Source organism: Aricia agestis, chromosome 19 (assembly GCF_905147365.1).
Source record: "Aricia agestis chromosome 19, ilAriAges1.1, whole genome shotgun sequence".
In the NCBI taxonomy this organism is placed as follows: Eukaryota; Metazoa; Arthropoda; class Insecta; order Lepidoptera; family Lycaenidae; genus Aricia; species Aricia agestis.
The window spans coordinates 12,800,788-12,826,105 of NC_056424.1; the positions used below are offsets into that span (position 1 = coordinate 12,800,788).

Here is a 25,318-nt window from a genome sequence, read left to right on the forward strand (position 1 = left end):
TATTGTGTTAGACTGTTGGCAATAGTAATTGTGACAAAAACGCTTGAAGGCACGATGCTAGCGACATTTTTCATAGAAATACATAGAAACTGTCGCGACGACACGTCGTCTGCCGCCGCTTGATGTCGCCCGCTGCCAACCGGCACCTATTCGAAACAATCAAACGTAAAATGGCGTACATTCTAGACGTCATGGACACTAGCCATAGGACAATTATACTGGGTAATATCGAAATATATCCGAAATTATATAAAGTTCTCAAGAATACACACACGATATGCACATGATTTAGAACAGGGGTCAACAAATGGCGGACCGCGGTCCGCATCCGGACCGCCGACCCATTGTGTGCGGACCAAGCATGTTTGAAGATGAACTTCGATAAAAATAAATTAAGGCCATTTAGCCGAAACTTTTTCGTTTTCGCTTCGTTATAGAATCGCCGATCAAAATGTACGGAATTGACATTAGAGGAGTCGAATGTCAACGTCATATTAAGGAACGCTTATGTCAATTCCATACATTTTCATCGCCGATTCTATAAGGAAGCGAAAACGAAAAGATTTTGGCTCACCCCCCTGGTCTCGACTTACCGATCTCCAGGATTTAATGTCAATAGCTTACACCAATTTCACTCCAAACAAGCAAAGAAAAAAGGACACTTTTCTCATAGATACGTAAAAAAAATACCTTTGTAATTTCCGTAATTACATTTTTTATGTGCGGACCATGAAGTCAATTTATTTCTTAAAATGGACCCCGAGCGAAACTAATTGGTGACCCCTGAGTTAGACAGTCTGCAATCGAAGCGACAGCCGTGGTATGAGAATCGGACCTTTGCTCAAACTTATCAGAGTGGCAAAAGGAAAAGTTACTTAAGAGAAAACGTTGTGTTATTAAGATAAGAATAAAGAAAACGTTAATATGGAGCTATAAAATGCTTGTCGTTATGTCGGAGCTGGCTGCATTCTTGCACGACCACGGAAGTTATGTAATTTACATACTACATCATATTGTATGTATAACGCCTCCGTGGTCTAGTGGTATAGAGCGCGGCTCTTGACTCGGAGGTCGTGGGTTCGATTCCCGCGTTGGAAACATGTTATTTCCAAGTTTGGTTAGGACAATGCAGGCTGATCACCTGATTGTCTGACAAGTAAGATGATCCATGCGTCGGATGGGCATGTAAAAAGTCGGTCCTGCGCCTGATCTCTCGCCAGTCGTGTCGGTCGTCCGTCCCACTGGGTTATGAGAGTAAAGGAATAGAGAGTGCTCTTGTGTACTGCGCACATACTTGGGCACTATAAAATTACTCCTGCGTAGCTGGCCTGGTTTCAATGAAACCGGCCACCGTCACCGAAACCGGTGTGGGAGCTATTATTATTATTATTATTATTATTACTACATCATATTATTAAAGGTTTAAAACCAGATTAATATTACACTCGAAAGTGTTGCCTCATCATTACACCACTGAGCCGATTCAGATGAAAAATTGCCGGAAAGTTGCTGAAATTGTCTGGAATTAGAAAGTGCTTCGTGACAAAATCCATAAGTGCTCAAAACTGTGAACAAAATTCTCGTAATTTGCGTAAAAAAGATATCATTAAGTTTAAGATGAAGTTTTGTATGGTGATAACTTGAGTCTCCGGATAGAATATAAGATGTCACGGAATAAACGATTAAGTTACGGATAACATGCTTCACTTACGCTCTTCTTTTAATCAGGGTACCAAAGGGCCTTTTTCTATAAAACCCTTAAGATAGATTACTTTTATGTCTGACGGTCAAGTCGGAGTATGATAATTTGACTATAGCTGTTAACTTACAGTCAATGTTTGTTTGACTGTAAGTTAACAGCTATAGTTATCTGTCCTAGTGTTGTTTAACAATTTAAACAACACTAGGACAGGCCACGACAATGAATGTTTAATCAGTGAAATTTCTCCTGAAATAACGAGTAAATATTGAATGAACGTTTTGTTTACGAAGCTGTGACCTAATTAAATCCTCGTTGCGATCATTATACCATATAGGCAGGAGCAGTCATCATGAATTCAATCATTTAAGGCGAGGATAAACCCCAGTTTGTTATTCCGTGACACCCGGTTTACCTAGTTCCAATATAATAACGAAGTGTTAAAAAATATGAAATATAAAGCACAATATTTAAAATACCTTAAACCATAAACATTTTAATAAAACGTAATACTTTGGCTGTAATTAATTTACAAACTCACCTCTGAAAAAACTCTATTTCGTCGAAATATAAGTATTAACTAGGATAATTATACATTTTATTTGAATAAATTGTAAGTAAATCTATATTAAAACTTCTTTAACCGAACAATTTTGTTTCTTAATATTTATTTCCAAAGATATTTAAAAAAAACATGAAAAATAGCGAAGATCCGCCAGAGTTGTTACAGTTTTATGCTAAGCTAAAATGAATCTTATTGCGATGCGTATACGCTTGGTCTTTGGTTGTGTGCAAGGTTATCGTTTTTGATTGAGATTAATCCCTGCCTTAAGTCATTTAAAGTCCCTTATAGTAACAGGCACAATATCCTTGTCGAAATAAAATACTTACATAATAATTTTGGAAAAAAACCTGAGAAGGGTAATGTCCCTCTACATTTTCTACATACTTTTTTTACATTCAGGCTAAAAATATGGGAAATATTTCTAGCCCTGCAATGTACTAACCAGACGTGGAAATATTAGAAAATATTAGAAACAGCTGTATCAGAAAAAAATATTCATACGCAGATAACCTATATGTTATTCAAAAATAATACCTAATGAATAATTTCTCTGACTTTACAAAAAATTGAACTAAAGACCTCCAGAATCAAGATAAATAATATTATATAAGGCCCACTTGATCAGATCTGGGTTAAAGTTAGCCCCGGATTAAACGTTATCTCTTTCGTAAAATATATGAATATATTCTTCATATATTTTACGAACACACTATTTAACCCGGTATTAACTTTAACCTGGATCTGCGCAAGTGGACCTACGTCACTGAGCCACACCTGCCACCTAGATCCAACAATTAACAAACTGGGATAGAGCTGATAATCCGTTTATTCCCACACGACCTGTCCTGACCCACTGGGCAGATGTGACCAATTACTAGCACCTACAAACCTGCAGATTCCATCTCTTGGACCGCTAGGGTGACTATTCTGAAACTATAAGTGAGTCTTGTGCCGAGTCAGAGTTACCGCTGAGTCAAAACACAAATTAAATTATGCCTTCTTGCATAAATAAGAGAATAAAAAATAAGACAAAGAGAGAGAAGAGAGATAATATAAAGCCCTAAAAGAGAGGTACAAACAAGTCAACATCAAAATCGATGCAGCCCGGATTCTGTGTAACATATTCTAAACGATTAGATTTTTTAAGTTTTTACCAATTAGCACGCGTTTGTTGAGAAGTTACTAAGAAATAACTGGCAATAACAAAAGAGGGCGAAAATATTACACTATTGATGTTGTACGGTAGTAGTTGAGGGTGTGGCCACTTGCTGCAAAACTAGAACTTATATCCCCAAGACCCAATAACGTATGGTCACCGCACAATTCAATTATCCGTCGACCGTCATGTATCACGTCGGTGTCCGTGAAGGCGTGACACGCCGTGAAGCTGTGAAGGCGTGACACCCCGTGAAGCCGTGAACACGTCAATTATACACTCAATTTCATGTCACGGACGCTTTTTACATAAATAATAATTGCCAAACAGTTTCACGTAGGGTTTTGATTGTAGCGAAAAAGATATTTGTTTCGCGTCACTTTTTTAATTTCATGGATGGGTAAAAATTGGTTTATAGTGCTTAAGTTACAAATGTATACAGTGTGTAACAAAAATAAGTGATAATACTTTAGGGTGTATACGTGTTCCTTGTGAAAGTAGCAGCTATGAAAGACGAAATTTTTTTTCACTTTTGTATGGGCAAGGGCCCGAGCGTCACGAGTTTCCCCATACAAAAGTGAAAAAAATTTTTGGTCTTTCAGCGCTGCTACTTTCACAGTGAACTCTCTACAAGGCACACGTACACGTCCTAAAGTATTATTACTTATTTTTGTTACACCCTGTATTTACTATCCTACGTTCCAAAGTCAAATTGGCTTCATACCAAATTTCATCTGTATTAGTTTATGTAAGTATAATGGTTTATAATGGTTTATACATAAAAAAATAATTTTATGTATATTTATTATGCTAAATCTCTCACTTTAAACCGTAATAACAACGAGACCCTTCATCCTTTTCTAACTCTAATCTCCATACCCATCAAAATCGGCTAAGCAACTCAATCGTAAAAGGTCAACAAACAGACACACTTTCGTATGTATAATATTAGTGTGTATGTCGACATAATATAAACATATCGATTATATTTACAAGGTCGGTATAACTGTTACTATTGTACGCACTAACGTCATACTATTAGTTCTTTGTACACTAATGATATTGTGTTGTGTGCTCGCGTTAGCAGTGAGTCGTCAGTTCAAATATTGACGGAGTAATCAGCGAGAAAAGGATACCCAAAATTTTGATACTGCACCAAAATTGTAAAAAAAAAAAACATTATTACAAATTTCCTGGAAATAAATAAACTATTCTATCCTACTGTATTCTATTCTATAGATCCCCCTGATCTATGATTATCGGCAAGTAATTTTAGGTGAGGTCCGGATAATGTGGGAAAAATTTGACGAGGTCCAGAAAAAAACACACCATCTTGTCCTATGTAGCTTAAAACTATTGTTTTTATTAATAAAGGTATACGCATACCTTACCTATGTATTAATGGAAACTTAGTATAAAATTCATTACAATTTGCAATAATTATTTCGCGGTCCGAGATTCGACCTTTCGCGGTCCGCAAACGGACCGCGGTCCGCCTGTTGCATACCGCTGCTTTAGATCATCTCCCTATTATAAGTCGATAAAAAGTCGGAGTTTCTTTGGCGGATAAGCTTCGAAATGAAACAATTTGTCAAAGAACTAAAGTCACCGACATAGTGCAGAGAATCAGTACGCTGAAGTGGAACTGGGCTGGTCACGTAGCTCGAAGAACAGACGATCGCTGGAGTAAACTTACTCTGGAATGGAGACCAAGGCTGGGGAATCGGGGTGTAGGTCGACCTCCAACTAGGTGGGACGACGATCTCCGCTTAGTTGCAGGCCCATGTTGGATGCGAGTAGCAGGAGATCGGTCATCTTGGCGTTCATTGAGAGAGGCCTATGTCCAGCAGTGGACGACTATAGGCTGATATGATGATGATGATGAAAAAAGGTTACACTGCAGAAATGCTGGTAGATGTGAAAATTAAACCGTGTGTAATGCTTACATTATCGTTGCGCGGGTACATTGAGAGAGAATCTTCATTTCCTAAGTCGCGCCGACAGAATACTCTCAGGCTTACTTTTCAATCATATCACGTGTATATGATACGATTTAATATTAAATTTTTTTCCTCTTCCAAAAGTTACAGAAGTTCCACTGTTAAAGAAGTTAGTTACTTCAAAATACAATTCCTATTTTAACTTGCAGCTTTTTTAACAACGAAAAACTTTATACATTTCTATGGGCCATTTATAAGTTTGCAGTAATGGCGATGATGATAACATAATCCTAAGTAAGAACTAATAGTTCGGGAGGGGAAGAGGGGATTTCGGAAGTAGCTCCAGCGTGTCAGATTAAGCTTGTATAGGCTTCCGACACGTGTCTAGTTATCATGGTATAGAAATCAGATTTCTCATTAATTATTAAATGGTTAATTTTTTTTTTACATTAAAATGTCATCGGATCTGTCAGATTAAGATACTGGATGTTTACCCCAAAGAAGCACTGACGATTCAAAGGTTTGGTAAGCCTGTAGGTACATTTTAAAATATAAAAAAGTACGTAAGCTTCATATTTTCCTAACTAAGCTTCGCTGATAGTTTATTTTGCACTAAACTAAATGATTTAGTCCTTGCTGCCTAAAATATATTCATAACTGACTTAAATAAGCAATTTTCTGAATATAATATATTCAGAAAATTGCTTATTTAAGTCAGTTCAGTCAGTCATTTTAAAGTTCTGAAGAAGAAAATATTATTTTCTTCTTCAGAACTTTAAAATGGCTGCAGTTTCTGAACCCACCACTAAAATAAAAAATGCTCTTATTATTTTTTAATCAGTTTTATCTAATGTACAAAACCTACTAAGTCTCCATGATGCTCGAGTGACTACAAAAATAGCACCCTCCCCTCCTCTACTATAAGAACTTTAAGCTACAGCATTAAAGTCTATCCTTTTGCCTAGTGAAGGGGAAACGCAGACGATATGAGAAAACCAAGCCGACCGTGATAACTCCCAGACGAGACGAGAGTACATACATGTATACATAATACGTATATTATATTTGGTAGCTTTGCCTGCGGTTTAAGTTGTTTGCAAAAATAGGGGTCTAAAGTTTGAATGGACAAACTTTGGCAACGCTTGTAGAGTAAATGTTTACATAATATTTTGCTAGTCATGTTATCTGCCTGTTTCTCTTTATACTTGTTTTCATAATATTTTACAAATTACTGCAATATAGAGGTAGAGTGAGAGGTAGTATGAGACAGTTGCTTTTCTCTGTCCGTCTTCATCTATACATCTATACATACATATAAATAAAATTGAAGTGTCTGTTTGTAATATTGAAAGAACCGTTTCTTACTACATGCATATGAATGTACTTACGATACGTATACCAAAATAGCATTTTTTACAATTTTTGTCTGTCTGTATGTCTGACTGTTTGTTCCGGCTAATCTCCGAAACGGCTGAGGCGATTTTGACGGGACTTTTTTTGGCAGATAGCTGATGTAATAAGGAGTAACTTAGGCTACTTTTTAACTGACATTCAATAAAGGGGGAGGATATATTTTATTTTTTTATATTTGTTCACGGATAACTCCGCCGTTTGTGGACCGATTTCCAAAATTCTTTTGTTGTCGTATAAGATATAGCCACAATTTGGTAACGTCATGTTCACAAAAGATTTTGTGGTCATATTGTTCTTGAGATATGGTCTGGATACGGAGAGACAGACAGGCTTCCAAGTTCCCATTTTTACTATTTGGGTAAGGAACCTTAAAAATCACATTTTGCTGATGCGGACGAAGTCGCGGGCAACAGCCAGTATATTATAATATTATACTTAGATATTTAAGACCCTACAATGAGGTTTAGTCATTATCATAAATTGAATAAGAAATAATCATAATCATAAATTGAAAAATAAAAATGAGGTTTATTTTAATAGAAATTGACGAAATAGTATTCTGTCTCACTTATTCTGTGGTTAACAATTATTACTTAAAATCTCTTACTAACCTACTGTAGCAATAGTACAATTAATATTAACTGTTTATTATAATCTAGTAACATTTATTCCAAAATAAAACCACTGCAACCGATGAAATAATTGTAGATTTAATTATTGCATAATGCATTGTATTGCAAACAGCATTTAAATAGAAGTGGCAAATTCAACAACGCAATTTGTTCTCTAGAGGGCTGGAAACTGTCACTACCAAATGATATTCAGTAATGAAATTGTGAATATTCTATTACAATAGTACTAATTTAAATAAACAAGTGGCTTGAACACTACTTTAGACCCTGAAGAATATTATTTAACTGGTTTAAAATCCCATTAGTCGACATCGGTAAAGGTCGCCTTAAAATCAGTGAGGTGACACCGCCAAAAAGGAATATTACGCAAGAGGGCGCTACTAACACATACAGCAAATAATCCGACCAAATTCCGACATTTTGCACACGTCATTATAATCGGAATATTGACAGAAACGTTTTCAAACGTCGAACGAAACTTTATGTTGGCTGTCTGTGCTGGTCATGCCTCTAGCGTGAAAACATTGCAGTAATATATCCTATTTTGCCGGGACAGCTAGCGCCTAGCTGTCCCGGCAAACGTTTCTTAATGTACGTATTTTTCGCGTTCTTTGTATATTACAACTAGAGACTGACGGCGACCATTGTTTGTGCGACGGGATAGCGATGGACGTTACCATGGTGACATACTTATTTAGTCACTTCAATAAAATGATACGGGCGAAATACTTTATATGGCAAAGAAAACATTGCAGTAATATAATCTATTTTGACACCTCAACGATTTAAAGAGATCAGTCGTTTAGTCACTACAGTGGAACACAACACATACAAAACTTTCTTTTGCTTTCGCTACACTCAGGTAAAAAGATATAAGTAATAAAGAATATACTAATTCGGACATCGACCTAACACACGTATTCAACGAACAACTTAGTTGGTTAGAGGGTTCTCAACTACTCGTTATGTTTGGCCTACGCCTTTTTATTAGAGTTTGCGCAATTTCTGATTACTACTTATATAGTAGAACTAGACGTTCCGTGCGGCTTCGTCCGCGTAAATAATTTCACGGAAACCGTACATTTCCCGCAAATAAATAGCCTACGTCTCACGTGGTTTATACTCTATATCTGTGCCAAAAAACATAACAATTGCTGACAGTAGTTAAGTTAAGCTCTTTCAAATATTTTTCTCCGTTTTTTTCACATATTTTTCCTCTGTATTTTCGCTCCTATTGGTCCTAACGTGATAAAACCTATAGCCTTACTCGATAAATAGGTTATATAACACTGAAAGAATTTTTTAAATCGGACCAGTAGTTCCTGAGATTAGCGCGTTCAATAAAACAACAAACTCTTCAACTTTATAATATTATAGTATTATATAGATTAGTATTTAGTATATATAGAATAGACCAATAGAATATATAACAGAATGAAACATAACTAAACCTAGTTATGTGTATTATGTTAAAATTTTTTGGTCAATAAATATTTGTTTTTGTATTCATGGAATTTTGGAATTGGTAAAAAAAATAACACTCAAGAGAGCCAGGACTTGTGATCGATAGAAAATTTAATAACAATAACCCGGTTTCGGTTTCATTAAAAAGCAGGCCGGTTACGCAAGAGTATTTTATTTTATAGTGCTCAAGTGTGTGCGCGGACACAGGAGCACTCTCTGTTCCTTTTACTCTCATAAGTCATAACCCAGTGGGACGGACACGACTGGTAACAGCTGATGTGACAGAACATTTATAAGACCAAAGGGACCAAAGTATAGACCACCGGGTAGACAATAAGACTTTCTGTTCAGTGACCAGGGTATAGTGCACAATGTATCGTACTAGAGCAAAGTCGGGACCAGCTAGTTAAAAATATGTAGTTTAAATAGGTCTACCAGAATCTGATGGCAAAAAGTGAGAAAGTAAAATTGACTCTAGCAATACCGGGGTAATCGGAATAAAATATTTTGATATTTTTGCCTTAAAGCGGCTGATTCTGTGTGTGAAACATGCAAATATATAAATTTATCCAATGAACAAGGATATTTTTTGAAAATCTGCTGTCAAAACTTGCCATCAGATTCTGCTAGACCTTATCTTCGCATGGTCACCTTAATGAAAAGGTTCTTTAATGTAGAATAGACGAAGTAATAGCCACCATAGACAAGGGTTTTTTTAACTGTAGACAAATTGATAGACATAGGAAGTCTGCAGTCAGTGTTTCTATTCATTTCTATCGTATCCGTGATAACGTAAGCGAGGTTATTTCTACAAGGCCAGTACTTCCACGAACTCTCCCCCGGGTATAAGGGCTGTAGTGCCCTTTGTTCCGCGTAGCGCAAATATTGTCTGCAAAGGGTGAGGGCCGGTATCATCATCATCATCATTACAGTTACTCGAACTTGGATGTGAGAAGTTAGTGGTGATGAGAAAGTGTCTCTTTGAAGTAAAATCTTCCTATCTTCCTTAATTCAACACTGTTTCGGGATGGGTATAAAACTTTTATACCCATCCCGAAACAGTGTTGAAATATGAATAGTATACACGTGACTTTATCGAAAATTCGTAAGACGGAGGAAGATGGCCACTGACGTAGCTAAAGGAGAGGAATATCCCCCTCTATTTCTGCCGAGTGGCGAAAATGTTGGACCCATGCCGTTTCGCTCAAAGTTTATGTGCGGCTAAGTGCTGGACAAATATACTATGAATTATAATATTGTTTTTTTTCTTTAATCTTCACTTTAAAATGCAACAGTAATAATCAAAATACCATATTCATTTTACTTAAACTTCTTTCACCATACCATTGTGGTGTGGACAATGATGGGAACTGATCACCGTTCTCTGTGGAGAAAGTTGTGAGAACCGCTGCCGACCTGTGCTGACCTGGTGCTTGGGACAGGTCGAGACGAAACAAGAGAATATTTAGAGATTAAGAGATAAGAAAGGCAGATAAGAGCGAATATCTGTATTCCATAACAGCAACAACAGTCTATTACAACCATAAAGTTAATATACCTAGCGGAATAGAGAAACAAAGGCCTGAGCAAGCGAGATGTCATTATCAGCAACACTGCATGGTAAAAAGAGACGTGTGATGCATGACAGCAGAACCAATTTTTTGCATCTGTTTGACGACTAGTCGGCACTTATCGGCACTTTGACAATTTAATCTCTTAGAAAGATGTTTGTGTAAGTGTAAACGTAAACAAATTTTCACACACAGACGTAAATCAATTTCGGTTTCGTTTGACAGCTCGAGATTGATGGTTAATTTTAAGGCTCAGGGGCGCACGCGTTGACGTGCACGGATTTATTTCTTTGACTACGTGGGTCAACGTTTCCACTGCTTATGTACACGCTTCCGTGTATCCCGTGCATACAGGTCAGTTAACAAGAGCTGGCACAATCAACACATTTAAACATTGCACTTGTGTAGTGTCTGTGAATAAGCGCGTGGCGTGACGTCGTACTACATACGCATCATAAAAAGTCTGTCCGTCTTTCTCTCGCGCGCGGTTTATCTTATGAGCGTGAAGGGGACAGTTATTGTTTTTCTTATAGTACTACTGTTTATAAATACAGCGTGATGTTACAAGTCGGTAACGTGTGATCGGCGCGCGGCCAGGGTTCGGAACCATACGATAGTTATCGTACACATACGATAATTTTGTGCGTACGTACGATGTACGATAGCATATTATTATCGTACGCAGATTATACGATAATTTTTATCATGATGCAAACATTATATTTTTAAACATACTATTGCATAAGTGTGAGCACTGTGAACGAGCCAGCTTTAGTTAACTGATCTATAGCATGCGTAGCGTGGCCAGCGTTGAGCTACGTGTGCACCATATTCGAGCAAGCTACGTGAGTCAATTCGTGCGTTGCATGTCCGTGGGTTGCAGTGGAAACAGTCACATATATTTTCTTACAAAGCGAAGCTTGACGCACGTGCGTAGTCTCTCGGTGCGCCGCGGTGGAATGGAGCCCTTATGGTTACAACGCAACGTGAGTCGTGACAATATAAGAGAGCCACAGAAGAAAGAGTCGATGTCCGGATTCTGTGACATTAATCACAACTGCCTTTTTATTTCTATCTATTCCTTTTTCATGCTCCTGAATCGATTTGGATGTAATGTAGATTCTAGTTCTAGGGCAGGTAAGACGTTGCTATTGCAGCATTAGTAGGATAAACATATTTCAAAAATATTTAGCAAAACCCAGGAAATATACAGTGTGTAACAAAAATAAGTGATAATACTTTAGGGTGTGTACGTGTTCCTTGTAGAGAGTTCACTGTGAAAGTAGCAGCTCTGAAAGATGATTTTTTTTCACTTTTGTATGGGCAAGGGCCCGAGCGTCACGAGTTTCTCCATACAAAAGTGAAAAAAATTTTTGGTCTCTCAGCGCTGCTACTTTCACAGTGAACTCTCTACAAGGAACACGTACACACCCTAAATCATCAAATCACTTATTTTTGTTACACCCTGTAGATATCAAGAAAATTAAATGAAAAAGGCAGACATAATAATATTATTAAAATATTAGATTTGGCTTTGCAGAATTCGGTTAAAAATATTTTTTGCTACGAAGTAACTAAAAGCTCTGGAACCTTTTTAAATAATAAAGTACTTCTTTTTATAGCCTGGCGCAAGAGCCTTAGCCTATAAAGTTTGATTGTGGAAATCTAGTTCAGGGGTCGGCGAACCCGATTTATTTAAAATATATTATGGTTCATTTCGATACTATGTGGTTAAAGGTTAAAAAACTATTTTACTGTTCTAAATAGCCGTACAGTGTCCAACAAAACGTCCCACAGGACAAAAGTTAGCCTTTCTGTTAATCAAGGCTCTATAGAATCTACACTTCGTACAAAAATACATCAAAATCAATTTAATACTTTAAGGGTGGGTTGCACCAACTAACTTTAACTATAACTGTAACTTTAATTAACTATAACTTTAACTACAATACAAAGTGTCAAATCTTTGGTTAAAGTTAAAAAATGGACGCCATCAAGACGCCATCAAGACGCCATCAAGACGCCATATTTAACCATAACCATAGGGTTATGGTTAAATATGGCGTCTTGATGGCGTCCATTTTTTAACTTTAACCAAAGATTTGACACTTTTAAGCTCGACAATGCTTTTAATGTACGTGGCGAAAAAAGGAACTAACGCTGTCATCATAAAAAATCGCAATTTTTGACAGTTCTCCTTTACCAGCAGCGCCCCCGCCCACGTTCTTATTAAGCCTTGTCGGACCAGCAGCGTCTTCTGTCAAATTCTGTGATTAAAGTTAAGGTTAAAGTTAAATTAGCCTTAAATATAACTATAACTTTGGCCATAACTTTAACTTTAACCACGCCTCTGGTGCAACCCAACCTTAATGATATTATTATTACATAAAGATCGGAGCAGATGGCGCTACTAGCAAATACAGTAAATAATCGCGCCAAAATCGAAAACGTTGCACACGTCATATCAGAATATTGACAGAAACGTTGTCAAACGTCGAACAAAACTTTTTGTTTACCGTCTGTGCTGGTGCTGCCTCGATAGCGTGAAAACATTGAAATGAAATGAAATATATTTATTGCAAGAATATAGTGCATAACATAGGTCTTCAAATTATAAAATACTGTTCTAAGCATTCTGCCATCAAGGTGGCGTGCAAAAGTCAACGTAAACATTATTGAAAGTTAATTTATAGAATTAAAATAAGAATCGATTACAAAACAAAGTCCATAATTATTATTACAATAGTATTAAAATATCCATTAGAAGTCAAAATAAGTGAAATTCACAAAAAATAAGTATTGTGTCAAAATGTCAATGTCATTGTAGTAATACATCCTATTGATAACATTCACAAACTTTTGTCTTCATTATTGTGATTTCAATGAAATTATTCTCCAAAAGGCTTATTTTCGTTCGCTGAATCCCTAGTGGTTTTGACATTTTGTGATTTGGCTAGAATTGGTTGGTTTCCATATTTGGGGACATTCTACCGACCTTTCCGCCGCGGAATTTGACACTGATTTATTTAAAGGTTTTGGACAAACGTGTTTTCGACATTTATCAATGTCGGAAAAACTCAGTTGTAATTTATTAATTATGACTGAGAATATACAGGGTGTAACAAAAATAAGTGATAATACTTTAGGGTGTGTACGTGTTCCTTGTAGAGAGTTCACTGTGAAAGCAGCAGCGCTGAAAGACCAAAATTTTTTTTCACTTTTGTATGGGGAAACTCGTGACGCTCGGGCCCTTGTCCTGCTTGTCCTTGTCCATACAAAAGTGAAAAAAAAAATCGTCTTTCAGAGCTGCTACTTTCACAGTGAACTCTCTACACGGAACACGTACACACCCTAAAGTATTATCACTTATTTTTGTTACACACTGTAGAACAAATATTGCCCGCAATCGTTTATTTTTACAGATGAAAAATATTCTAAAAGAAGACCTCATCCATTAGAGCCGTTGAGAGGTTTAATTGCGAAGAGGTGACAGACAAACATGTTTGTAATATTAGTATATGGACACAGGCTTTTGAAGTGATATTGTGTAAATTTTAGTTACTTCTTTACCTGAGAAAAATGTATTATTGAATAAGACCATTGTTAAACAAATTTCTTGGAAATAAATATTATTCTATTCTATTCTATTCTATTCTATTCTATTATATAACTAATAGATGTAATGTGATAGTGTGAATTCCCACTTCCTTTCTCTACATCATTCTGTTGACTTAAAAAATTTGAATGTGTGACGTCACTTCCTGTATTTTCGGATGTGGAGTCTCCAGTATGAGTCGTTGATTAGCGCTAGGTCAGCTAATAGTAGAAATTATCTTTGTTTTGAGCGAAAAATACTTAGGTGTTATAATTCATTTATTGATAAGATATGAGGAAAGATGCGAGACGAGCGGTGATGCAGGGGCAAGTAAAACGTGGAAAACCCTAGAAGAGGCTTTGCTTAGCAATATGACAGACGACAGCACAGGTAAACAAAATGGTATAGAAGTGAAGACATAGGTAGAGTCGAAGTAATATGGTATCTTTAAATTTATGTTATGTCTTCGACACAGCTGTTAGGCTGGATTTATATAAGGCGGCGTGAATGTGTGGTTTGGCCGCTACACCACGACTCGCAAGATCTTAATACATCGATCGTGGGTATCGCAAACACATTAGATTTTCAATTGTTATGCGGCAGCCGGGTGCCGCTTGGGGATTGATGAGTTAAATAGCATGGTTGCGCTGTCATTCACATACAAATGCTTGAGATCTCACATTATGTAGCCGCCAAACCGCGCGTTCGGGCTGACGCAAATAAATCGAACCATAGCTCCACAATGGTGATGAGAGTCTTCCATTGAATTTAAGTGTCTTATTCCTTTGCTAATAGTTGACATCTAACATAGCTAGTTTAATAGCTAAAATCTAAAAGCCAAGCTTTGTGAGGGCTCGCGTCGACTGACTAATAAATAAAAAATATTATGTTAAAGCACAAATCAGTAGGCGTGATAGTTTTTCCGTTAAGTGTACCACAAAATGTACAGGTTGTGGGATATACTGGGGCTCGCTTCGCTCGCCCTGATTCCTTTGCTTGTTTTACGTAACCTTTTTACATAATTATAAGTATTGCACAATAAGTAAATCACAACTTTTGTGTACATATAACATCGTCTACGGTCTAGTAATTATAATTCTCTCGTTGTTTTGGTATTTTAATGAGTTCGTTTTGGTGGCTAATAAAATATGTTAGATAACAATCATAGATTACATTACATGAAAACATTGTATAAGTCATTTTATAGTTTTAGGTACACCAGTATATCTACAATTTTACATAGTTAAAAATTTTTTTGATAAAAAATGATTTTAATAGCGCGTATGTTGTGGCGTTCGATTACTGTGACAAAAACATCCTATGTCCAATCCCAGCACTCAACGTACCAATCTTCAACATTTCATCTTAATCGATTCAACGGTTGTCGCTACATAAATTATTGACTTTCGTACTTATTGTATTAGTATGAACATTGAACAAGTATAAAATCATTGTCTCTGCTCAAAGTTTTAATAGTACTGTTAATATCTATAATATAATAAAAGCAATTTAAACCGAAATGTAATGATTTATACCTCGAATCTGATTCATTATATTTTATATTATATTTATTAAGCGAAGGTTGTCTGGCGCCAATTACCAACACGCAACGTCTGGCCAGCGAGAAACATTTAAACTCATTAATTTTATAAATTACGTCTAGCTACATGACCAAGAAACAATTAGCCCAGGTGGAAAAGTAAGTATAATATTTTGCTGTTTTTATTAATACACAGTACTTCACAGTAGGCTCTAGTCACTAGTGCTAAATATCAGAAGATACAGAATATACTTTCAATTATTATCTAGGGGTTATAAGATCTCGTTCCAAAATTATAATTCCATACCCTAATTTTTAATTCATAAATCATAATTCAGGATTGGCTCAATTGAGGGAACAATCTTCTTTTCTGATTTTTTTTATGAAATAAGGGGGCAAACGAGCAAACGGGTCACCTGATGGAAAGCAACTTCCGTCGCACATGGACACTCGCAGCATCAGGAGAGCTGCAGGTGCGTTGCCGGCCTTTTAAGAGGGAATAGGGTAATAGGGTAGTAGGGATGGAAAGGGAAGGGATTAGGGGAGCGTAGGAAAGGGAATAGGGTAGGGGATTGGGCCTCACTCGGCGAAACACAGCGCAAGCGGTGTTTCACGCCGGTTTTCTGTGAGAACGTGGTATTTCTCCGGTCGAGCCGGCCCATTCGTGCCGAATCATGGCTCTCCCACGTATAAGCCCACAGACAAGCTGTAGACGACAGTTTTTTTTTTGTTCTTTTTTTGGATACGTACTACGAATAATAAAGTACGTATGTACTTAAAAATAAATTGTAAAAAATGTTTATCTTTCAATCTTTACAGAAAAGTAAATGACGCCCGCAACTCCGTTGCGCCATAATTCGTTTATCGCGCAGGAACCGTACATTTTTCCGGGATAAAACGAGTTGAGAGATGGACGAGTTTTCCCATACAAAAGTGAAAATAAAATTGGTCTTTCAGCGCTGCTACTTTCAAGTCAATTCTCTACCAGGAACACACACCCTAAAGTTATCACTTAGTTAAGTTACACCTTGTATATCACAGCATTTAATATTTGACATTAAAATTGGTATTTGGAGCATCCGTTCTTAGTCATTAATATATTTTTTAATGATTAACGACTTCCAGCCACAGCCAGTGTATTATTAATTGTTTCATCTGTTTCGTAATCTATTTCATCATTGGCTGCATTATCATTATCATCAGTAGAGCATAATTAATACTAATATTATAAATTCCAAAGTGGGTCTGTCTGTATGCTTCTTCACGGTTAAACCACCGAACTGCGGGGCTGAAATGGTCACTTTGGAATTAATTTTTTTTAAATCGCAAATTCGTACTAATTTGACATTTGTCCGATTGACAGTTTTTACAATTCATTTGCTGAATTGAATGATAAGTATGGTTTATGCCAGCGGGGCTAAAATGGTCACATTTAGCAATTCCTCTCAATCAATTCAGCAAATGAATTGTCAAAACTGTCAACTGACAAAATGTCAAATCAGTACAAAAATACAGAAATGAATTGCAAGCAGAGTTGCGTTTTGCGATTTTAGAAAAATGAATCATATTATGAATCATATCATGATTCTTCAAAGCTACCATTTTAGCCCCGCAGTATTATAGTACTCTGCGGTATTGTTAAATGTGACCATTTTAGCCTCGCAGACTTTACTGAGGTGTGGAAATATTCTGTGTCAGATCTATCCTTACTCCTTAGAGAAGTATGCATAGTCCCAAAGTGGAGTCAAAGACGTAAGGATATAGTCCTATTTTTTTTTTATGAGATAAGGGGGCAAACGAGCAAACGTGTCACCTGATGGAAAGCAACTTCCGTCGCCCATGGACACTCGCAGCATCAGAAGAGCTGCATGTGCGTTGCCGGCCTTTTAAGAGGGAATAGGGTGATAGGGGAGGGTAGGGAAGGGAAGGGAAGGGAATATTTGAGGGTAGGGAAGGGAATAGGGTAGAGGTTAGGGGATTGGGCCTCCGGTAAACTCACTCACTCGGCGAAACACAGCGTAAGCGCTGTTTCACGCCGGTTTTCTGTGAGAACGTGGTATTTATCCGGTCGAGCCGGCCCATTCGTGCCGAAGCATGGCTCTCCCACGTATGAATGTAAAGTTCTTCAGATACGGAGTCCTGACTTAGTTAATTATCAATTTATAATAGCGCAGAGTCGAAGCGAAGCGAATTCCCAAAGACTGAACACAGAAATTAATTCAACCTTAACTCCAGAGCGTAACGTATACATTACTTATGTAAGGCCAATCAGCGTTGGTCGGGCGCATTCACGCGAATTCGCGCGGATCCACATGCCTTTTTAAATTCTCAGAAGTAATAAGTGCGTTAACGCTTTGGAGTTAAGGTTGAATTTGTTATGTTCAAGTTGTGCCCGTTCTAATGTTGTAAGTTGTAACTTGTTGTATATGATGTGAGTGAATACACTGGTGATCAATCTGACTGTGTTTCCTTTACCCAACATCATATTATATGAGTTTACCGGAGGCCCAATCCCCTAACCCCTATCCTATTCCCTTCCCTACCCTCAACTATTCCCTTCCCTTCCCATCCCTACCCTCCCCTATTACCCTATTCCCTCTTAAAAGGCCGGCAGCGCACCTGCAGCTCTTCTGATGCTGCGAGTGTCCATGGGTGACGGAAGTTGCTTTCCATCAGGTGACCCGTATGCTCGTTTGCCCCCTTCTTTCATAAAAAAAATATATATAAGAAATCAATACACCAATTTCTTATCTAAGCCGAACGTGATTCTATTAGGGATTGTTTGCCAATGTTCTCTCGAGAAAATAATATAAATAAACAATAGAACATTATAAGTGTAATTGAAAGAATAGTACCAAGACATACAACCGTGGGCGTGGTGAGGGTGTATTAGTCCAGGATCAACGACGAACAACAATTTTATCTGCGAAAAATCTCGAAAGTATGATGATAAGAGAGATAGAAAGGATTTCATACTTTAATTTTAATGGTTCCAAAATATGGATTGTTTTATTGTTCTATTCGTAGGACAATGTTATTTTTAAATTACATAACTATTAACATATCAACATACCAAAAAACAGATGGTTAGGGTTCCGTTTTAGGACCAACGCTAACTCGCGCGAACGCACGCTCGCGTGTGTATAAATGAATGAAAAATACTCGTAGTATGGGCAGCCTATACCAGTCACTAAAAAGGACCCTCTGGACACAGAATAATGTATTAATAAGTTATTGATTGATTAAGAATAATGTATCAGTAAGTGCTGGTTGGCAGAGGGCGACATGAAGCAACCGCAGACGACGTATCGTCGCAACAGTACTGGTTTCTATCAGATGCAAATCTGCAGCTCCTCCTCTCCTCTCCTCTGCAGCTAGCGACACGAAGCTAGCCACGACACGTGCCGCTTCATGTAGACGGCTTCCAATTTGTACCGGTATGGTTATAGCATAAATATGTATCGACTATATGAGTCTTCCTATTGGTCATCTCTTCTTCAGTCTAATCCCGTACCAACATGACGCCACAATTTTTATTCCAGATCGAGACTTGGAGTGTTGCCAACATTATGATAACAAAGAGTTTTAATCCAGTCTTTTATTACACATTTTATGAGTTTTAGACAAGACAAGCATTAATTGTATTCGTAGAATGAGAAAAACTGACAAAATGGCCGCCTTTTTTAAAGGCATTTCTAGAAGACTTTTTAATTTTTACTAGCTGGCTTGATGTTTCCAACTTGGATATTCTTGTTGGCTTGTTTTCAACTAGCTGTCTTATACGGGAGCCCTAGAACATTTTTTTTTATTACTATGAAGCTAATTTTTTTGTAAGTAGCTACATTTTGATAAGACGAACAACATTTTTATCTGCGAAAAATCTTGAAAGTGGTAGCTAACAGAAATAGAAAGGATTTCATACTTTGACTTGATGGTCCTAAAATATTGATTGTTCTATTTGTAGGATAATGTCACTCTTAAATTATATAACTACTAGCTGTACCGCCAAACGTTGTTTTGCCATCTAAAGTATTTCGCCCAGTAATATTTTATTGTAAATAAAATCAGCCAAGTGCGAGTCGGATTCGCGCACGAAGGGTTCCGTACCGATACAGAGCAAAAATAGGCTAACAATTGTGTTTTTTGTATGTATTTTATTTTAATATTATTATTTAATATTAAAGTAAACATATAACAAAAGAATGTGTAAAAAATTCAAGTGCCTACCTCTTTCCATTATTGATATAGAACAAAAATATATCTATACGTGGGAGAAATATAATCTATACGTGGGAGAGTCATGCTTCGGCACGAATGGGCTGGCTCGACCGGAGAAATACCACGTTCTCACAGAAAACCGGCGTGAAACAGCGCTTCCGCTGTGTTTCGCCGAGTGAGTGAGTTTACCGGAGGCCCGATTCCCTTCCCTATCCTCTCCTATTCCTTTCCCTTCCAATCCCCACCCTCCCCTATTACCCTATTCCCTCTAAAAGGCCGGCAACGCACCTGCAGCTCTTCTGATGCTGCGAGTGTCCATGGGCGACGGAAGTTGCTTTCCGTCAGGTGACCCGTTTGCTCGTTTGCCCCCTTATTTCATAAAAAAAAAAAAAAAAAGGCCGAAAAAATGACGTTTGTTGTATGAGAGCCGCCTTGAAATATTAATTTTATTTTGTTTTCAGTATATGTTGTTATAGCGGCAACAGATATACACAATCTGTGAAAATTTCAGAAGTCTAGCTATAGCGGTTCTTGAGATACAACCTGGAGACAGACAGACGGACAGTCAGATGGAGAGACAACGAAGTCTCAGTAGGGTCCCGTTTTTACCCTTTGTGTACGGAACCCTAAAAACATCATTGATTTCGCCCATATTATTGTATCGAAGTGACTAAATAAGTATGTCACCATGGCAACGTCCATCGCTATCCCGTCGCACAAAAAATGGTCGCCGTTGGTCTCGAGTTGTAATAATTTACTATTATTTATTCAACAAATGCACTTATCAATATAAAAGTACCCAGTAGCCGATTCTCAGTTAAAAATCGGTGAAGCCGTTTTGGAGGAGTACGGTGACTAACATTGTGACACGAGAATTTTATATATAAGATTAACCTATCAACATACAAAAATCAGCTCGATAGTAATAAAAAAAATTGTTTTAGAGCTCCCGTACTATAATAATTAAAAGTCCTTACAACAGATTTGAATACATAAGTTTAATAATATTTATCTTTTTTCAGAATATTATATTATGTACTGTTTCGATAGTTTATATTCCAGAAAAGAATTGGTGTTGTGAACAGTGTTTGTAAACTGTAGTATATTGTATTAGTAGCATTAATTACTAATAATTAACAACAATAATAATTAATTAGTACTTATTAGTAATCTATGTTAGTGTTGCTGTTTCAGTAAAATGTAGAGACTAAGGAGCGAAGAACTCCACCACGCAATTGCTTCTACTCCTGATGATATTATTTTTATTTTAATAGCAGTCCTGTTTTGTATTAGTCATTAATCATTACCTCCTCAATTCATTTTTCAAATATAACAGTAAACTTCAGGCCAGTTGGTTTCGAAAGGTCGAAACCCAGGGGTCAAAGGTCAATGTCAACTCACCTCCGAAGCCCACTGGACGTGCCGCGGTTCCGCCAAAACGCTCCTCTCCATCACACTACCATCTCACTTGCACAGACACAAAAAAGTCGTTCGAAAAAAAAAAATTCGTCGTTCGATTTAAAAAAACAAAATGGCGCGACTGCGCTCTCCGCCGTCTGACTCTACACAGGTAAACGTGATGTTATGCAAAACATTTCTTCGTAATGACTATCAGCTGATAGAAGAAATGTCTACGGTCCGCCGGGTTAGTGTGCCGAGCGAGACGCAGATATCTCCCGTCCGTGTCGCACGTAGGGGACTAGATAACTGCGATTTGCATCTGATAGACTGATAAGTTCCTTTTTTGCATGGATTAGCGAGGAGAAAACGCCAGCAGAAATAATTCAACTGTTCTTCTAGTTTAACCTTTCTTCCAGGTTTTTACTTCCTTTTTTTAGAACACTAGATCTGGTTGTAGTCCGTTAAGTGTCAAATAGAGATGCTCAAATGGTGGTAATTGACTAATCCAGGTCAGCGTGAGTCACCATCCGCGCAATTAGGAGCACTCACTGATAGCACTTGTCACTGGCGGCAAACACGCGAATTCGAATTTTAAAATTGACACTGTATATTTTTAAACTTATTCTGACAGATATATTTTTTAATATAATTTGTTAATGGCCAGTGTTTTAAGTGGTTTCTTGTCGCGGGGCGATGGCCGACTAAGGCGAGGGAGTGGTAGATGGTGGTGGGATCGATACCACGGTGGGGCGCACGCACTGACCGCACGGCCCCTAGTCTATATTTAGGCAGGACAGACATTTATCGTGTTAAAATATTCATAATTATTGTTTATAATGATTTTTTATAAAAACGCAGACTAAAAGGGCAATGACTCTATAATCTAGATTTTAGGAGATTTATCAATATATAAGATAGTAAAATAGCTTTTTAACTAATTCTGTCTGCAAAAAATATGTTCCTCCCAAATAACCAATCACATCTACCATTATCAACACTCCTTTATAAGTCTCATGATTGGTTTCTAAGGTTTTTTTACAGAAGTTTATCTACTCAACAGCTTCGATGATTATCTAGTAAATGTTTTGACATCAGCCAAACAAAAACGCTAGAGAAAAGAAAATTTTTGTCACGATCCCCAGAAACCAGAAGGTGTCACCACACTTGACATTACACCAAGGCCTCGTACACCTTCTCTTGTGGCCTGAAGTGGTCAACACATTGACCATTCCAATGGCCTTGGCACTCCGTCACGGTTATCGAAGTCGTATATCAAACGAAATCGATCAGTTTGTACAGAAATAGAGTGACATTTAACTACATGTTAAATATCAAAATTTGTTTTCATTTAAATAGATCTAGAACGTTTGTTTTTAATTCCTTAGAAGTAATTTACAATAGTATTCAAAAAATTAAACTTTAAAAAATATTAAAATCCAACTAATCTTATATCTTTAAACGAGCAATTCTTGTACCTATATATACAGTGTGTAACAAAAATAAGTGATAATACTTTAGGGTGTGTACGTGTTCCTTGTAGAGAGTTCACTGTTAAAGTAGCAGCGCTGAAAGACTAAAAAAATTTTTCACTTTTGTATGGGCAAGGGCCCGAGCGTCACGAGTTTCCCCATACAAAAGTGAAAAAAAAATTTAGTCTTTTAGCGCTGCTACTTTCACAGTGAACTCTCTACAAGGAACACGTACACACCCTAAAGTATTATCACTTATTTTTGTTACACCCTGTATAATTGGAATCTCGAAATCCGCTCCAACGATTTTCATGAAATTTAGTATAATATTTCAAGGTTTCAGGGGCGATAAATCGATCTAGCTAGGAATCATTTTTTGAAAATGTCATTTTATTTCTATCGAATACCGAACAAAGCTCGGTCAAATAGCTAGTATTATAAATATGCGAAAGTGTGTGTGTCTGTCAGTCTGTGTGTCTGTTACCTGTTCACGCTCGAATCGTAGAACCGATTTCGCTTAAGTTTGGTATGGAGATAATTTGAATCCCAGGAGTATCCTATGTTCCTGAACATAGGAATTAGGATAGTTTAATCCCAAAAAAAATTACGGTTTCCGTGTGATAAATGAATTTTGGCGCAACGGAGTTGTGGGCGTTATTTAATTCATTATAGTAATATAACTTGCTAAATAAATATCTGAGAAGTCATAAGCAACGAAAAAAATATAACCGAGGGGAAAACTGCATAATTTTCCACAGGTGGAAATTCTGGAAAGCCGCATTATTAATTTATTACGTTACCAGGTGAGGGGATCGTTTTCTGGAAAACGTTTAAAATTTGTGGTTATTAAAAATACAATAAAAATAATCTCGCAAAAATTATGATGGCTATTTAGACCCTCTAAATAGCCATCATAATTTTTGCGAGATTATTTTTGCAGTAAATAATTATGCTGTCGCAAACGAGAAGAAATCTTATTTTTAAATAATTCTTAATTTAAAAATTCTTGCGTAGGCATATTATCACAACCTGTGAACGAGTCAAAAGTCAAAACTCTAGTTTTTAACCGCTTTCCAAAAAGGAGGAGGTTATATGCTCGACTAAGGATTTTTTTTCGGAGGGAATTCCTAGCCTGGAATAGAAGGGATTTTGATGACAGTCTTAGTAAAGATAGGAATTTGATAGAAACTCCATGCTTCTAATATATTTTTTTAGTTAGTAGTATAATATTGTTAACGTAAGAGAGCCATGCTTCGGCATGAATATCACGTTAAAATACCACGTTCTCACAGAAAACTGGCGTGAAACAGCGCTTGCGCTGTGTTTCGCCGAGTGAGTGAGTTTACCGGAGGCCCAATCTCCTACCCTATTCCCTACCCTCTCCTATTCCCTGCCCTTCCCTTCCCTACCCTCCCCTATTACCCTATTCCCTCTCAAAAGGCCGGCAGCGCACTTGCAGCTCTTCTGATGCTGCGAGTGTCCATGGGCGACGGATGTTGCTTTCCATCAGGTGATCCGTTTGCTCGTTTGCCACCTTATTTCATAAAAAAAAACAACAGCTTCAATTTTCATTCCAATTTTGGTATAACATGACTTTTAATGCTGCCCCCCCCCCCCCCCCCCCCCCCCCCCCCCCCCCCTCCCCCCTCGGTACGCCCATGGATTGACTGTACAAGATGTGGCACGCGCCGCGCTGGCTGGCGTGCGTCTATAATGTAATTACTGTCACCCAGTTTACACTTCCGCGAATTCACACACCGCTACCTCGGCAGTGAACGAAAGTATAGTCTGGTTTCTACGTTGCTATGGTTTACTTACTAATAAAATGCGAAAGTGTCTGTCTGTTGCCTCTTGTCTAATCCTCTTATATATAAAATTCTCGTGTCACAATGTTAGTTACCGTACTCCTCCAAAACGGCTTAACTGATTTTTACGAAATTTTATAAGTATGCTTAATCAGCAGGTCTGAGAATCGGCTACTGGCTACTTTTTATATTGATAAGTGCATTTGTTGGATAAATAATAGTAAATTATTACAACTCGAGATTGAAGGGGACCATTTTTTGTGCGACGGGATAGCGATGGACGTTGCCATGGTGATATAATTATTACGTCACTTCAATAGAAACTCCTCCAAAACGGCTCAACCGATTTTAATGAAATTTTGTTTGTACATTCGGTAGGCCTGAGAATAGGTTTTTATCTACTTTTTATACTGATTTTTATAGCAAAACAACGTTTTTCGGGTGAGCTAGTATAATTATAAATGCGATAGTGTGTCTATCTGTTAGGTACCTTTTCACCCTAAATGGTTTAACCAACTTAGATAGAATTTGGTGTGGAGTCTGCTTGATTCACACGAGCGTAATTTTGTGAGTCATGATTTGTATGAAAATATATTTCATCATCATCATCATCATCATATCAGCCTATAGTCGTCTACTGCTGAAAATATATTTATGCGACCGAAATTCTGCGACTCACAACTCACAAATTACGCTTGTTTGGCTTCACCCTAAATGGTTCAACCAACTTAGATGGAATTCGGTATGGATATACTTTTAGAAACGGGTATGGAGATAGTATGGTTTTGTTGTAAGATAATGTACGGTTCCCGCGCGATAAACAAATTTGGTCAACATCTAGTACTCGTAT

The 25,318-nt window shown here is 37.3% G+C and overlaps 1 protein-coding gene across 6 annotated transcripts in view; it reads right to left on the reverse strand.

Moving 5' to 3' along the window:
* LOC121736877 (serine/arginine repetitive matrix protein 1) overlaps nt 1–25,318 on the reverse strand; it is a 66,035-nt gene that overhangs the window by 19,441 nt on the left and 21,276 nt on the right. The window contains exon 1 of one of the 6 annotated variants that reach the window (XM_042128354.1): nt 21,195–21,777. The exons of the other annotated variants lie outside the window; for them this stretch is intronic. Coding sequence (XP_041984288.1) covers nt 21,195–21,245 — 51 coding nt within the window. The 5' untranslated portion in view covers nt 21,246–21,777. Of the gene's footprint in view, nt 1–21,194; nt 21,778–25,318 lie in introns of those variants that run through there. 6 annotated transcript variants of the gene reach the window in all.